An 18,683-nucleotide genomic window follows, 5' to 3' on the forward strand; every position below is an offset into this window, starting at 1 on the left:
GTCGGGAGCACATATAGGGGGGTAGTTATCAACGTGTCTATTTTACCTGTCTTCGCCGGCCCAATACGCCTGCCTAAGCTCGCCTCACATCGCCGCCGCGGACCTGTGAAAATTCGCCAAAGTTATCAAAAAAGCTGTCAAAAAGCCACGCACCAAGTACGGGGCGATGAGCAGCGGACTGTGAGAGTTATCACTCATCTGATCTCGCTGCTCTTCGGCTTTTTTACAGCTTTCTTGCTAGCCTGTCACTAAGCACCCACACTAACTACACTATTCTACCCCCTATACCGGCGCCCCCGGAGCCCCCCGCAACTCAATAAAGTTAGTAACCCCTAAACCGCCGCTCCTAGACCCCGCCGCAACTCTTATAAATGTATTAACCCCTAAACCGCCGCTCCCGGACACCGCAGCAACCTACATTGTACCTAGTAACCCCTATCCTGCCCCCCTATACCGTCGCCACTGTAATAAAATTATTAACCCCTAAACCTAAGTCTAACACTAACCCTAACACCCCCCTAACTTAAATATTAATTAAATAAATCTAAATAATATTTCTATTATGAACTAAATTAATCCTATTTAAAAATAAATACTTACCTATAAAATAAACCCTAATATAGCTACAATATAAATAATAATTATATTGTAGCTATGTTAGGATTTATTTTTATTTTACAAGTAACTTTCAATTTATTTTAACTAGGTACAATAGCTATTAAATAGTTATTAACTATTTAATAGCTTACCTAGCTAAAATAAAGAGAAATTTACCTGTAAAATAAAAACTAACCTAAATTACAATTACACCTAACACTACACTATACTTTAATAAATTATTCCTATTTAAAACTAAATACTTACCTGTAAAATAAACCCTAAGATAGCTACAATATAATTAATAATTACATTGTAGCTATCTTAGGATTTATATTTATTTTACAGGCAACTTTGTATTTATTTTAGCTAGTTAGAATAGTTATTAAATAGTTATTAACTATTTAATAACTACCTAGCTAAAAGAAATACAAAATTACCTGTAAAATAAATCATAACCTAAGTTACAATTAAACCTAACACTACACTATCATTAAATAAATTAAATAAATTAAATACAAATAACTACAATTAAATACAATTATATAAACTAACTAAAGTACAAAAAATAAAAAAAGCTAAGTTACAAAAAATAAAAAAATAGGTTACAAACATTTAAAAAGTATTACAACAATTTTAAGCTAATTACACCTAATCTAAGACCCCTAATAAAATAACAAAGCCCCCCAAAATAAAAAAATTCCCTACCCTATTCTACATTAAAAAAGTTCAAAGCTCTTTTACCTTACCAGCCCTTAAAAGGGCCTTTTGTGGGGCATGCCCCAAAGAATTCAGCTCTTTTGCCTGTAAAAGAAAAATACAACCCCCCCCAACATTAAAACCCACCACCCACATACCCCTAATCTAACCCAAACCCCCCTTAAAATAACCTAACACTAATCCCCTGAAGATCATCCTACCTTTAGTCGTCTTCACTCAGCCGAGCCACCGATGGAACTGAAGAGGATATCCGGAGCGGCAGAAGTGATCCTCAAAGGGGCGCTGAAGAAATCTTCCATCCAATGAAGTGATCCTCCAAGCGGCGCTGAAGAAGTCTTCTATCCGGGCGATGTCATCTTCCAAGCGGCGCTGAAGAATTCTTCTATCCGGGCGATGTCATCTTCCAAGCGGGGTCTTCAATCTTCAATCTTCATCCCGCCGACGCGGAACATCCTTCTTTCCCGACGGACTACCGACGAATGAAGGCTCCTTTAAGGGACGTCATCCAAGATGGCGTCCCTTCAATTCCGATTGGCTGATAGGATTCTATCAGCCAATCGGAATTAAGGTAGGAAAAATCTGATTGGCTGATTGAATCAGCCAATCAGATTGAAGTTCAATCCGATTGGCTGATCCAATCAGCCAATCAGATTGAGCTTGCATTCTATTGGCTGATCCGATCAGCCAATAGAATGCGAGCTCAATCTGATTGGCTGATTCAATCAGCCAATCAGATTTTTCCTACCTTAATTCCGATTGGCTGATAGAATCCTATCAGCCAATCGGAATTGAAGGGACGCCATCTTGGATGACGTCCCTTAAAGGAACCTTCATTCGTCGGTAGTCCGTCGGGAAAGAAGGATGTTCCGCATCGGCGGGATGAACATTGAAGACCCCGCTTGGAAGATGACATCGCCCGGATATGAAGACTTCTTCAGCGCCGCCTGGAGGATCACTTCATCGGATGGAAGATTTCTTCAGCGCCCCTTGGAGGATCACTTCTGCCGCTCCGGATCTCCTCTTCAGTTCCATCGGTGGCTTGGCTGAGTGAAGACGACTAAAGGTAGGATGATCTTCAGGGGATTGGTGTTAGGTTAGGGTATGTGGGTGGTGGGTTTTAATGTTGGGGGGTTGTATTTTTCTTTTACAGGCAAAAGAGCTGAATTCTTTGGGGCATGCCCCACGAAAGGCCCTTTTAAGGGCTGGTAAGGTAAAAGAGCTTTGAACTTTTTTAATGTAGAATAGGGTAGGGAATTTTTTTATTTTGGGGGGCTTTGTTATTTTATTAGGGGCCTTAGATTAGGTGTAATTAGCTTAAAATTGTTGTAATACTTTTTAAATGTTTGTAACCTATTTTTTTATTTTTTGTAACTTAGCTTTTTTTATTTTTTGTACTTTAGTTAGTTTATGTAATTGTATTTAATTGTAGTTATTTGTATTTAATTGATTTAATTTATTTAATGATAGTGTAGTGTTAGGTTTAATTGTAACTTAGGTTATGATTTATTTTACAGGTAATTTTGTATTTCTTTTAGCTAGGTAGTTATTAAATCGTTAATAACTATTTAATAACTATTCTAACTAGCTAAAATAAATACAAAATTACCTGTAAAATAAATATAAACCCTAAAATAGCTACAATGTAATTATTAATTACATTGTAGCTATCTTAGGGTTTATTTTACAGGTAAGTATTTAGTTTTAAATAGGAATAATTTATTAAAGGATAGTGTAGTGTTAGGTGTAATTGTAATTTAGGTTAGTTTTTATTTTACAGGTAAATTTCTCTTTATTTTAGCTAGGTAAGCTATTAAATAGTTAATAACTATTTAATAGCTATTGTACCTAGTTAAAATAAATTGAAAGTTACCTGTAAAATAAAAATAAATCCTAACATAGCTATAATATAATTATTATTTATATTGTAGCTATATTAGGGTTTATTTTATAGGTAAGTATTTATTTTTAAATAGGATTAATTTAGTTCATAATAGAAATATTATTTAGATTTATTTAATTAATATTTAAGTTAGGGGGGTGTTAGGGTTAGTGTTAGACTTAGGTTTAGGGGTTAATAATTTTATTACAGTGGCGGCGGTGTAGTGGGGGGCAGGATAGGGGTTAATAAATGTATTATAGGTGGCGACGGTGTAGGGGGGGCAGGATAGGGGTTAATAAATTTAATATAGGTTGCGGCGGGGTCAGGGAGCGACGGTTTAGGGGTTAAACTATTTATTTTGTTGCGGCGAGGTGCGGGATCAGCAGGATAGGGGTTAATAAACGTATTATAGGTGGCGACGGTGTAGGGGGGGCAGATTAGGGGTTAATAAATTTAATATAGGTTGCGGCAGGGTCCGGGAGCGGCGGTTTAGGGGTTAATACATTTATTATAGTTGCGGCGGGGTCAGGGAGTGGCGGTTTAGGGGTTAATATGTATAGAGTAGCTTGCGGTGGGCTCCGGGAGCGGCGGTTTAGGGGTTAACATATTTATTATAGTGGCGGTGGGCTCCGGGAGCGGAGGTTTAGGGGTTAACATATTTATTATAGTGGCGGTGGGCTCAGGGAGCGGCGGTTTAGGGGTTAACATATTTATTATAGTGGCGGTGGGCTCCGGGAGCGGCGGTTTAGGGGTTAACATATTTATTATAGTGGCGGTGGGCTCCGGGAGCGGCGGTTTAGGGGGTAATAACTTTATTTACTTGCGGCGGTGTAGGGGGGGGACAGCTTAGGGGTGTTTAGACTCGGGGTACATGTTAGGGTGTTAGGTGTAGACATCTCCCATAGAAATCAATGGGATGTCTGTCAGCAGCGAACTTGTACTTTCGCTATGGTCAGACTCCCATTGATTCCTATGGGATCCGCCGCCTCCAGGGCGGCGGATTGAAAACCAGGTACGCTGGGCCGTAAAAGTGCCGAGCGTACCTGCTAGTTTTTTGATAACTAGCAAATGTAGTCAGATTGTGCCGCACTTGTGTGCGGAACATCTGGAGTGACGTAAGAATCGATCTGTGTCGGACTGAGTCCGGCGGATCGAAGCTTACGTCACAAAATTCTACTTTTGCCGGTCTCTAGCCTTTGATAACTAAGGCGAATCAGCCTCGCCACAAATACGCTGCGGAATTCCAGCATATTTGAGGTTGACGGCTTGATAACTAGGCCCCAGATTCTGCAGTTTGTGTGTTTACAGAATAGTTATCAGTTATTATATGTATCTATTGCTAAGACAGATTTAAAAACATGAACAAATCAGGTTTTGATCCTCACACTAGTTAAAATGATGGTAAACATTCTGTGTAGAAATCTGTAATATATCTGATCACTGGATAAGATATGTGAGAGGCAGGAGTATTTATGAAGTAATTTCTCATGACTTCTCCATTTTAATGATTTGGCCGCTCTTTGTTCTGCGGATGAAAGGGCTGGAATTAGGTCAGGAACAATCATGAGCTGAAATACAAGCAGAGAAAAATGACATGTCATTTTAATTTAATATCTTAACCTTAGACATATATTGTAAGTAAGCTCAACAGTCCACTTGGGGGCAGTACATTACATGAAATCTGTTCACATGCTAGTTTGTTACCACTATACTATATGAACAGGCTGCATGATTGCATAACAAGCTAGTTGCTGGAGAATTTATATTTAAAGAAAATAGTGAAGGCAAAAAAACCATTTATTAAAGGTTCATAATAGTTGAAAAATTACTTACTCTAAATTTGTTATAGCAAACATTTTATGACTATTGACCCTGCACTACAATGCACTTAAAGGGACAGTCTACACCAGAATTTTTACTGTTTAAAAAGATAGATAATCCCTTTATTACCCATTCCCCAGTTTTGCATAACCAACACCATTATATTATTACACTTTTTTCCTCTGTCATTACCTTGTATCTAAGCCTCTGCTGACTGCCCCCTTATTTTAGTTCTTTTGACAGACTTGCATTTTAGCCAATCAGTGCTGACTCCTATGTAACTCCACGTGCATGAGCACAATGTTATCTATATGGCACACATGAACTAGTTGTGAAAAACTGTCAAAATGCATTCAGATAAGAGGCGGCCTTGAAGGGCTAAGAAATTAGCATATGACCTACCTAGGTTTAGCTTCCAACTAAGAATACCAAAAGAACAAAGCAAGATTGGTGATAAAAGTAAGTTGGAAAGTTGTTTAAAATTACATGCCCTATCTGAATCATGAAAGTTTATTTTTGACTAGACTGTCCCTTTAAAACCTAACACTGCTGGTTCCAAGTGGAAACTACCACTGATCCAATCACCAGCGCTAGTCGTACAAAGTAGCTGTGTAACTAGTGCTGATTGAATCAGCAACAGTTTTCAATCAGGACCAGCAGTTCTCTGTGGATGAGAAGCAGTACTTCTGCTGTGTGTTTATCCCCTATGAGAGGGGTAAAGTCAGAGTTTAAATGTAGGAAAAACAAATTGAGAACATGTACGTTTCAGTTCTCACATTTAAAGGACATTAAATACATTTTAGCTTTTGTCTCCCGCTCACTAATGAACCCAGAAATCTAATTCTTTAACATCACAGTGCCGAAAATAAAATTAAACATTTGCCAGTTACCTAACATAGCTGATTAAATAGCACTTACAGCAAATCTTGTATCACAATAAACTGCACAGTAAACTATACTAGTATGTATTTTTTTTCACTTAAATAACTACCAGTTTTAAATCTCTCTGTACATACGCCAGTTAACTCTAAACTAAGTCTGACACAGCCAGCTCTATGGTCCTGACGCTAGGAGCCCTCACCAGGCAGAAAGGGCAGACAAGATCCTGCGGTGTAGATGAGCAAGTGTAAATGTAAGATACCAAAAACTCTAAGAATTTGACTACTGATGGTTTTAGCGCAAAGTGAGCATCTCAATAGTTTTTTGATGCATTTCTTAAAGGGGCATGTTACCCAAATGTGAGTCTGTAAAAGTTGACTAGGAAATATTACATGAATGTCTCTATGTAAAAAAGGAAGATATTTCACCTTAGAATTTCTTCAGAAGCCACCTCCCATTGTAAAGGGACATGTGAGAACTGATGATGCTGAATGGCTGTCTCCCCCCCCTCCCCCCAAAGTACATGACAGTAAACAGAGAAGTTGAAGGATAACTGCTGAAATTTAGAGCTTGACAACTTTTTTATTATTATTATTATTGCAATAAAGTTTTAATCTAGTTAACTTTAACTTAGTTATCTCCTACAGTCTACACCAGGGGTGGGCAGTTACCGGCTCTCCAGATGTTATGGACTACATCTCCCACGACGCTTTGCCTGCATTATGGCTGAAAGAGCATTATGGGAGATGTAGTCCATAACATCTGGAGGGCAGATAGTTGCCCACCCCTAGTCTACACTATGAGGCGCACTTTTGTGTTTTGTTTCTAGTGATCTGTCTGAGGATCCCACACCTTATGAAGAGGAGCAGCCCTAGTGAACTGAAATCCAATCTGCGGCTGGACTGATACAATTTGAAATATTTTCATTATACAATCTTTTGATACATTACATATTTTGGGTCACCATTAGCGCCCCCTAGGACTTAGTCACTAAGCCTTATACACAAGAGCATGAAAAAGCATATTGGACCACGTAGACTGATCAGAAAGGACAATTGATAAGACAGAAATTTAGACCTAGATGATCTATAGTCAGTACTCAAGGAATTTTAGAAAGGCAAATTTTAGCTTGAGAACGCTTTATCTCACTCTGCAGAGTTCTGGATAAGGAGAGACGTCTACCCTACAATATAATGCTCAAAAAAGCCCCCAAAGAGTTGGTGTGATTTGCCTCCATGCCATCAAGTTTTTGATCATCAGGCCCTTAATCCTTTTTAAATTATTATTGTCACTAAATTTAATTTATATTAGATATTTTACAGGTAGCGAATAGAAGAAAACTTTTGTAACTTTTCCAGAAACCTTTGTTTCTTTTTTTTAAATAAGGATAGGTAAAAGTCCCATATGTGACCCCTTAATAATTCTGCGTTTTTTATCGAATTAAGCTGCATAGCCGGTGCTAACACAAAAATCATTCAAGAACACTGATAACATTCTCATTCGTTGAAATGTTGTGGATATTCAGTTGATCGCATTCGCCGGATATCAATAAGCTACTGATCTGTATGAATCTGCAGTAAATTATGAGTGAGCAGTAATGCTGCGCTATGTGAGGCCCATACACTTGTCAGTCACCTGATTAGCCTTATGTTTGAACAATCATTAATTGTAAAACAAAATTGCTACAATTTTATAATCGAACACTCACCTTGTTGTCTAAACCTGAGCTGTCTCCACTTGTCATAATTTCCAAAGTTTCTGGTAAGTGGTCGAGTAAACCATCGATAACCTGGAATAAGACAAAAAAGTTATAATGTCACTGAATTGTAGGGAAATAATATAAATGCTAGTAAATTAAAAGAAAGTAAAATCAAAATTAATATTTCATGATTTAGGCAGAAAATGAAATTTAAAAAAACTTTCCAATTTATTTATATTATCTAATTTGTTTAATTCACATAGTATCCTTTGTTGAAAAGCATACCTAGTTAGGCACAAAAGCAGCTGATTGGTGCCGATTGGTGGCAGCACATATATGCCTCTTATCATTGGCTCACCTGATGTATTTTATTTGTGTATGATAGATATGCATAATTACAAAAACACTTGATGCCTTTAATATAATGATTTTTTACAGGGAGTGCAGAATTATTAGGCAAATGAGTATTTTGACCACATCATCCTCTTTATGCATGTTGTCTTACTCCAAGCTGTATAGGCTCGAAAGCCTACTACCAATTAAGCATATTAGGTGATGTGCATTTCTGTAATGAGAAGGGGTGTGGTCTAATGACATCAACACCCTATATCAGGTGTGCATAATTATTAGGCAACTTCCTTTCCTTTGGCAAAATGGGTCAAAAGAAGGACTTGACAGGCTCAGAAAAGTCAAAAATAGTGAGATATCTTGCAGAGGGATGCAGCACTCTTAAAATTGCAAAGCTTCTGAAGCGTGATCATCGAACAATCAAGCGTTTCATTCAAAATAGTCAACAGGGTCGCAAGAAGCGTGTGGAAAAACCAAGGCGCAAAATAACTGCCCATGAACTGAGAAAAGTCAAGCGTGCAGCTGCCAAGATGCCACTTGCCACCAGTTTGGCCATATTTCAGAGCTGCAACATCACTGGAGTGCCCAAAAGCACAAGGTGTGCAATACTCAGAGACATGGCCAAGGTAAGAAAGGCTGAAAGACGACCACCACTGAAACGTCAAGACTGGGCCAAGAAATATCTCAAGACTGATTTTTCTAAGGTTTTATGGACTGATGAAATGAGAGTGAGTCTTGATGGGCCAGATGGATGGGCCCGTGGCTGGATAGGTAAAGGGCAGAGAGCTCCAGTCCGACTCAGACGCCAGCAAGGTGGAGGTGGAGTACTGGTTTGGGCTGGTATCATCAAAGATGAGCTTGTGGGTCCTTTTCGGGTTGAAGATGGAGTCAAGCTCAACTCCCAGTCCTACTGCCAGTTTCTGGAAGACACCTTCTTCAAGCAGTGGTACAGGAAGAAGTCTACATCCTTCAAGAAAAACATGATTTTCATGCAGGACAATGCTCCATCACACGCGTCCAAGTACTCCACAGCGTGGCTGGCAAGAAAGGGTATAAAAGAAGAAAATCTAATGACATGGCCTCCTTGTTCACCTGATCTGAACCCCATTGAGAACCTGTGGTCCATCATCAAATGTGAGATTTACAAGGAGGGAAAACAGTACACCTCTCTGAACAGTGTCTGGGAGGCTGTGGTTGCTGCTGCACGCAATGTTGATGGTGAACAGATCAAAACACTGACAGAATCCATGGATGGCAGGCTTTTGAGTGTCCTTGCAAAGAAAGGTGGCTATATTGGTCACTGATTTGTTTTTGTTTTGTTTTTGAATGTCAGAAATGTATATTTGTGAATGTTGAGATGTTATATTGGTTTCACTGGTAAAAATAAATAATTGAAATGGGTATATATTTGTTTTTTGTTAAGTTGCCTAATAATTATGCACAGTAATAGTCACCTGCACACACAGATATCCCCCTAAAATAGCTATAACTAAAAACAAACTAAAAACTACTTCCAAAACTATTCAGCTTTGATATTAATGAGTTTTTTGGGTTCACTGAGAACATGGTTGTTGTTCAATAATAAAATTAATCCTCAAAAATACAACTTGCCTAATAATTCTGCACTCCCTGTATATTAACAATTTTCAATTTACTGAATGGTAAAGTATGGAGATGGAGTCACTTTATTTTGAGGTATATTTGACAAAATTATTAATGTCAGTGGTTAAAAGGCAAACAGCACTTAGCTTTGGTTATTATTCCTTAGGAGACCGGTTTTGTGTCCCTTTAACTGAAATATATAGAATCATCATTGCTGTCATGATGTGAGAAATGTACTCCTATTATCAACTTTTCTTCATTCTCTTGGTATCTTTATTTGAAAAAGCAGGAATGTTTTATTAGGAGCCGGCCTATTTTTGGTTCAACACCCTGGGTGGCGCTTGCTGATTGGTAGCTACATTTACAATTGATAAAATACGTGCTCTATCTGAATCATGAAAGAAAACACTTGAGTTTCATATTCCTCTTATGTCCTTTAAATGTGAGAACTGAAACATACATGTTTTTTTCCATACATTTATACTCTGACTTTTTAAAGGGACATGAAACCCAATTTTTTTCTTTCATGGTTCAGTATTGTAAGTAAGCTCAACAGTCCACTTGGGGGCAGTACATTACATGAAATCTGTTCACATGCTAGTTTGTTACCACTATACTATATGAACAGGCTGCATGATTGCATAACAAGCTAGTTGCTGGAGAATTTCTATTTAAAGAAAATAGTGAAGGCAAAAAAAACATTTATTAAAGGTTCATAATAGTTGAAATTACTTACTCTAAATTTGTTATAGCAAAATTTTTTATTGACCATGCACTACAATGCACTTAGAGGGACAGTCTACACCAGAATTTTTACTGTTTAAAAAGATACATAATCCCTTTATTACCCATTCCCCAGTTTTGCATAACCAACACATTTATATTTATATATTACCTCTGTGATTACCTTGTATCTAAGCCTCTGTGACTGCCCCCTTATTTTAGTTCTTTTGACAGACTTGCATTTTAGCCAATCAGTGCTGACTCCTATGTAACTCCACGTGCATGAGCACAATGTTATCTATATGGCACACATGAACTAGTTGTGAAAAACTGTCAAAATGCATTCAGATAAGAGGCGGCTTTGAAGGGCGAAAAAATTAGCATATGACCTACCTAGGTTTAGCTTTCAACTAAGAATACCAAGAGAACAAAGCAAGATTAATGATAAAAGTAAGTTGGAAAGTTGTTTAAAATTACATGCCCTATCTGAATCATGAAAGTTTATTTTTGACTAGACTGTCCCTTTAAAACCTAACATTGCTGGTTCGAAGTGGAAACCACCACTGATCCAATCACCAGCGCTAGTCGTACAAAGTAGCTGTGTACCTAGTGCTAATTGAATCAGCAATAGTTTTCAATCAGGACCAGCAGTGCTCTGTGGATGAGAAACAGTACTTCTACTGTGTGTTTAACACCTATGAGAGGGTTAAACACATAGTATGGCAGGGTCATCGGCTTTAAATTTACATGCTCTAACATTGGATCATGTCACTTTTTGCTTATTAAGGCCCTTTAAAGTCAGAGTTTAAATGTAGGAAAAACAAATTGAGAACATGTACCTTTCAGTTCTCACATTTAAAGGACATTAAATACATTTTAACTTTTGTCTCCCGCTCCCTAATGAACCCAAAAATCAAATTCTTTAACATCACAGTGCCGAAAATAAAATTAAACATTTGCCAGTTACCTAACATAGCTGATTAAATAGAACTTACAACAAATCTTGTATCACAATAAACTGCACAGTAAACTATACTAGTATGTATTTTTTTCATGGTTCAGATAAAAATACAATTTTAAACAACTTTCTAATTTACTTCTATTATCTAATTTGTTTCATTCTCTTGGTTTCTAACTGAACTCATGGGTGAGCCAATCACAATTGATATATATATGCAGCCACCAATCAACAGCTAGAACCTAGGTTCTCTGCTGCTCATGAGCTTGCCTAGATAAACCTTTCAGTAAAGGATAATAAGAGAAGGAAGTAAATTAAATAATAGAAGTAAATTGGAAAGTTGTTTAAAACTGTATTCTCTATCTGAATCATAAAAAATTGTTTTGGGTTTCATGGCCCTTTAACTCTTTCCGGTCCTATGTCGGAATATATCCGACAAAGGGTTTTACCGCTTGTGGTCCAATGTCGGATATATTCCGACATAGGAGAGGAAAGGTGACGAAGTTACCAGTTACATTACCAATGATCGTGCACAGCTAGGCTAGATGTGGTGCTGTGCACTGATCACTGGTACTAGACTGACGCCGCAAGCACGGGGACCGCTGCAGGAAGAGGAACGACCCAGACGGCACTGGCCAGCAGCTATCAGAGATTCCCCGCTGTCCTGGCTGAATGAGGAGAAATGAGAGGCCGGGAGGGAGGAGCCTGGCAACACAACCCTGTGTGCAAGGGATCTGGATAAGCTGAGCGGCTGAGCCTGATAATCCGCTATCAGTCTGTGTAGATATATATAACAATGTGACACATCACTTTCCCATCTGTATCCCTAAGGCTGATGGTAAAATAAATAAGACCTGCTGGATATATATACAGGTGAAACTCGAAAAATTAGAATATTGTGCAAAAGTTAATTTATTTCACTAATGCAACTTAAAAGCTGAAACTAATATATGAGATAGACTCATTACATGCAAAGCAAGATAGTTCAAGTCGTGATTTGTCATAATTGTGATGATTATGGCTTACAGCTCATGAAAACCCCAAATCCACAATCTCAGAAAATTAGAATATTATGAAAAGGTGCAATATTCTAGGCTCAAAGTGTCCCACTCTAATCAGCTAATTAAGCCATAACACCTGCAAAGGGTTCCTGAGCCTTTAAATGGTCTCTCAGTCTGGTTCAGTAGGAATCACAATCATGGGAAAGACTGCTGACCTGACAGTTGTGCAGAAAACCATCATTGACACCCTCCATAAGGAGGGAAAGCCTCAAAAGGTTATTGTAAAAGAAGTTGGATGTTCCCAAAGTGCTGTATCAAAGCACATTAATAGAAAGTTATGTGGAAGGGAAAAGTGTGGAAGAAAAAGGTGCACAATCCGCAGGGATGACCGCAGCCTGGAGAGGATTGTCAGGAAAAGGCCATTCAAAAGTGTTGGGGACTTTCACAAGGAGTGGACTGAGGCTGGAGTCAGTGCATCAAGAGCCACCACACACAGACGGATCCTGGACATGGGCTTCAAATGTCGTATTCCTCTTGTCAAGCCACTCCTGAACAACAAACAACGTCAGAAGCGTCTTACCTGGGCTAAAGAAAAACAGACCTGGTCTGTTGCTCAGTGGTCCAAAGTCCTCTTTTCTGATGAGAGCAAATTTTGCATCTCATTTGGAAACCAAGGACCCAGAGTATGGAGGAAGAATGGAGAGATGGACTGAAGATGCTTGAAGTCCAGTGTGAAGTTTCCACAGTCTGTATTGATTTGGGGAGCCATGTCATCTGCTGGTGTTGGTCCACTGTGCTTCATTAAGTCCATGGTCAACGCAGCCGTCTATCAGGAGATTTTGGAGCACTTCATGCTTCCTTCCTCAGACGAGCTCTATGGGGATGTTGACTTCATTTTCCAGCAGGACTTGGCACCTGCCCACACTGCCAAAAGTCCCAAGACCTGGTTCAATGACCGTGGGATTACTGTGCTTGATTGGCTAGCAAACTTTCCTGACCGGAACCCCATAGAGAATTTATGGGGCATTGGCAAGAGAAAGATGAGAGACATGAGACCGAACAATGCAGAAGAGCTGAAGGCCGCTATTGAAGCATCCTGGTCTTCCATAACACCTCAGCAGTGTCACAGGCTGATAGCTTCCATGCCACGCCGCATTGAGGCAGTAATTGCTGCAAAGGGGGCCCAAACCAAGTACTGAGTACATACAGTATGCATGCTTATACTTTTCAGAGGTCCGATATTGTTCTATGTACAATCCTTGTTTTATTGATTGCATGTAATATTCTAATTTTCTGAGCCTGTGGATTTGGGGTTTTCATGAGCTGTAAGCCATAATCATCACAATTATGACAAATCACGGCTTGAACTATCTTGCTTTGCATGTAATGAGTCTATCTCATATATTAGTTTCACCTTTTAAGTTGCATTAGTGAAATAAATTAACTTTTGCATGATATTCTAATTTTTCGAGTTTCACCTATATATATATATATATATATATATAGATAGATAGATATGTATCTATATAAAATAATGTGACACATCACTTTCCCATCTGTATCCCTAAAGCTGATGGTAAAATAAATAAGACCTGCTGGCGCACTTTTTAAAAATTAATAGGACCGGAAAGGGTTAAATGATCTAATGTTAGAGCATGTAATTTTAAAGCTAACGACCCTGCCATACTATGGCCCAGATTACAAGTTGTGCGGTATGGCTTTACCGCTTGAAAAATGGCATTTGAGTGCGGAATGGTCAGCTACTTGATATTACAAGTCGCGTGTTATGGCTTTACTGCTAGTGTTATAGCCTATACCGCAACGATCCATTCCACAATCAAAGTCCAGTAGTTATGGATTTTGCAAAAGAAAAATGATTCACAAAACTCATAAAAAATATGTTACAAAGTACACTAACACCCATAAACTACCTATTTACCCCTTAACCGCCATCCCCACAACGCAAATACTATAATAAACCTATTAACCCCTAAACCGCTGCCCCCCAGATTGTGACTACCTAAATTAAAGTATTAACGCCTAATTCGCCATCCCCCCACATAGCTAACACCTAATCAACCTATTAACCCCTAAACTGCCGTCCCCCGACATCTCGACAAAATAAATTAAACTATTAACCCCTAAACCTAACACCACCTAACTTTAAATTAAAGTTACAATATAACTACCTTAAAATAAATAAGAACTTACCTGTGAAATAAAAAAACCCTAAGCTTAAACTATAAATAAACCTAACATTACTATTTAAAAAAAATAAAAAGATAAAAAAAAATACAAAAACCTAAATTACAAAATTTAAAAATCCTAACACTACAAAATTTAAAAAAAAACTAACATTACAAAAAATACAAAACTCTAAAATTAAACAAAATAACAAAATCTAAACTTTGTTTTTGTGCGGTATTCGGCTTACCACACCATACCGAACGACAAAAGAAAGTTTTAGGGTGACTTGTAAAACCGGCGGTATAGAAATAGCAGTACAGCCCCATTTGGCACGGTATGTACGCTACGGCTATACAGCACAACATGTAATCTTGCTCAATGTGTTTAACCCCATCAAATGAATTCCAGAAATAATCCACCCAAGGCTTTTAAAAGAAATTAGCCCTGCAATAGCCAAAAAGTTACTCTTAATTTTCCACATCATAGTATCCTTAGCCATGCTAAAATAAGGCTGGGGTAAAGAGCTTCCTGGTGGAATTAGAGCCTGATAAGTTTTGAATGGGTAAATGTTTTGCAACATTCGAAAAAATTAAACACATTTTAACACATTTGTTCGTTCGTTTCGAATTTCAAATGTTTGTAAAACATTCTAACATTCGTTAAATGTAATAGTATTTCTCGTTATATTTAATGTAATATTTGATACAAATGTTTATAATTCGAATCCCATTATGCAATATTTGAATTAGAAAAATTTGAATCATATTTTTTAATAGTATTTCTAATACTCCCTTTAAATGTAATATTCAAATAATGCAATATTTGAAATAGAAAAATTTGAATCAATATATATGTGTCTAATATCAATTTACTAAATTCCATACCACATGAACTATTCTAGTATTTGCTAAATCGGACGTTACATTCCAAATTTCGAATGGGGATATTTGATCTAATTATGAACATTCAAAAACTAGAAATAACCTTCGATTACCAAATTTTAATTAAAGGGACACTGAACCCAAATTTTTTCTTTCGTGATTCAGATAGAGCATGAAATTTTAAGCAACGTTTCAATTTACTCCTATTATCAAATTTCCTTTATTCTCTTGGTATCTTTATTTGAAATGCAAGAATGTAAATTTAGATGCCGGCCCATTTTTGGTGAACAACCTGGGTTGTTCTTGCTGATTGGTGAATAAATCCAGTCACCAATAAAAAAGTGCTATCCAGAGTTCTGAACCAAGAAAAAAGCTTAGATGCCTTCTTTTTAAAATAAGGATAGAAAGAGAACGAAGAAAAATTAATAATAGGAGTAAATTAGAAAGTTGCTTAAAATTGCATGCTCTATCTGAATCACAAAATAAAAAATTGGGTTCAGTGTCCCTTTAATTTTCTATCTAATTAACATCCGATTGTCCAAAATGAATTCTCACAGAACTATTCTTTTGTACTTTCCCCACATTTCCCCCTCCCTACTGATAAGCCAAATGGGCAGACACGGAAAATGAATCAGAATTTCCTGCATGCAGTCAGCTAAGAAGCAATAATCAATTTAGTAACTAATAAGATATTTCACATAACAAAAGGGAACAGAACACAAAGGAAGAATGCATAATTCAGATGAAAGATGTTGCTCTAAATATCAAGAAAATATTTAAGCACAAGGATATTGTGGAATTAAGAGGGTTTAGATAAAGACAGCAAACTTAAAGGGATAGTAAAGTCCAAATTAAACTTTCATGATTCAGATAGGGCATGTCATTTTAAACAATTTTCTAATTTACTTTTATCATCAAAATTGCTTTGTTCTCTTGTTATTCTTAGTTGAAAGCTAAACCTAGGTAGGCTCATATGCTAATTTCTAAGCCCTTGAAGGCCGCCTCTGCATTTGACAGTTTTTCACACCTAGTTAGTTCATGTGTTTCATATTGATAACATTGTGCTCATGAATGTGAAGTTAATTGAGTCAGCACTAATTACTTGAAATGCAAGTCTGACGAATAATCTGAGATAAGGAGGCAAACTGCAGAAGCTTCTTACAAGGTAATTACAGAGGTAAAAATTATATTTCTATAACAGTGTTGGTTATGCAAAACTGGGGTTTGGTAAATAAAGGGATTATCTATATTTTTAAACAATAACATTTTGGGTGTTTACTATGTTTACTATCCCTTTATATTTGGGAGTTAGGAGGACAAGGTAGTCACATAAAATCTGCTTGATCTAATTTTTTTGAGTGGACAAGCAAGAAAGAATTGATTACATTACTTATGGATGGAAGACAGAAGGACTATTTGCATTTTGCCCATATAGGCTGATATAAAGGGAGACTGAAGTTATAATTGAACTGTCAGGATTCAAATAAAGCATGCAATTTAACAATTTATCTGCTGAGCCTTTCAAACACTGTGCTGAGCTGTTTTGGAGTTTCTAGATGTTGCACACATTCAACCCTTACTGTAGGCCATTTTTAGTAAGAAACCAACACATATTATATATTGTTTTTATAAGTAGAGCCAGCAGATTCACACCATACCATTATATATATATATATATATATATATATATATATATATATACAGTATATATATATATCATGATACATTTATTCATGCCAGTTGGTCCCTATTACTGCAGTGATTACCTAGCTATTAAAACCTTTACAGGGGCTTTATTTTAAAGAAGGGTCTTTAATATTTAAAATAAGAGGTCTTGGGGTTGTTATATTTGTGTGTGTTTTTACTTTCATTCTTTTTTTAAACTTGTATAAACTATAGACCCCCAAGTTACCCACAATTTGAAAGAGCAGGCAATTTTTTGGGGATTTCTAGGGCTTAAGGGAACTGAGATCAAGGGATTGCATATTTAACCCTCCCATCCAACGCTCTTAAGCTCTTCTGAGCATGTCCAGGTCTCCAGCTTGATGACATCATCAACGCTGCCGAATTGCGGAGGTGATGTTAAAACCTTGGGCCTCCTCTTATGTGCCTGTAACTGCAGAGGGGGGGCATGATCAGCTCCATAATAGCACCCCCGGATGATGACACGTGGTTGTCATTGGCAGTTAAGGCACTGAGTAGATGACCACTACATGTCGTCAATTGTATTATACTTTTACTTCATTCTTTGTATCCTTTGTTGAAAAGCATATCTAGATAAGGTCAGGAGCAGCAATGCACTACTGGGAAATAGCTGCACATATATGCCTTTTGTCATAGGCTCACCTGATTTGTTCAGCCAGTCGTAAAGAGCTAATACCACCAATGAAAGCTCAGGCATACAGTTTAGGGAGTAACATTTTTTTTTCACCAAAATTTTATAAAGTTTAGTACCATATTTGTTTTGGTTATTGAATTTGAATTAGTACTGGAGAGTCTTATTCCCAGTACATCTAACATTTATCCTTGACCTTGCAAAGCTTTGTAAATCAGAGAGGTACGTATGTATCTGGCCTCATGCCCTCATCTCCGAGTACCCTCCCTTTGCTCATGGCAACATAGGAACTTTGTGCTTGATACATCTACTATTAAACTCTTTTCATGTACAGTGACTCATTAAATCATTGTAGGATTATTTTAATACTTTAAGTATACACTAATAATTGTACTAAACAGATCTATAAAATATTTACTGTTTAAGCTTCAGTTTGTTACAGATCATTAGCTCTGTGAATACAAAATCATGTGCAAACAATTACACTTGCCGTAAACAAAAATGTGTTTAATCATACACCGCTCATTACCTCTAAAGATTCGTCTTGTAAAAGCGATACCAATTCTTTATGTATCAAGTACACGTTGGAGCCTAGTAGCTTACAAACCTGTAAGAGACAGGAAAGGAGACAATTACATTTTGCTTTTTTGTTCAATTCAATTTTTTTTTTGTTTTTTTTTTTCTTATTTGTTAGAGCATGTTATTTTAAGACTAGCAACCATACACAACTAGTCACATGATTCAGCGGTACTTCTACAACGGGTTTAACCCATTTAAGGGGGCTAAACACGCAGAACAGCAGGGTCGCTAGTCTTGAAATGACATGCCCTTTAATTTTTCAATATACATAACCATCATATAGAGAGTTGTAAATGTCACTCTTTACGAATTAGAGCGTCGTTTTTTTGTAATTATTATGGCTCTTTAAAACTCTTCAGCAATTGTTTTCATTCTTAAGTAGATATTTAACCAATGAGTAACTGAAAGCATATCTTAGCAGCAATATTTTAAAAAAATATTTGTATATTTGTAATATTAAAATGAAACATTAAG

General features: G+C 37.1%; 1 protein-coding gene across 1 annotated transcript in view; it reads right to left on the reverse strand.

Moving 5' to 3' along the window:
- Nucleotides 1-18,683, reverse strand: part of PPP4R4 (protein phosphatase 4 regulatory subunit 4) — a 649,956-nt gene that overhangs the window by 125,351 nt on the left and 505,922 nt on the right. The window contains exons 11-13 of the mRNA XM_053697518.1: nt 18,160-18,237; nt 7,605-7,685; nt 4,582-4,764 (exon numbers count right to left, since the gene is read on the reverse strand). Coding sequence (XP_053553493.1) covers nt 4,582-4,764; nt 7,605-7,685; nt 18,160-18,237 — 342 coding nt within the window. The remainder of the gene's footprint in view (nt 1-4,581; nt 4,765-7,604; nt 7,686-18,159; nt 18,238-18,683) is intronic.

This window comes from Bombina bombina, chromosome 1 (genome assembly GCF_027579735.1).
Source record: "Bombina bombina isolate aBomBom1 chromosome 1, aBomBom1.pri, whole genome shotgun sequence".
In the NCBI taxonomy this organism is placed as follows: Eukaryota; Metazoa; Chordata; class Amphibia; order Anura; family Bombinatoridae; genus Bombina; species Bombina bombina.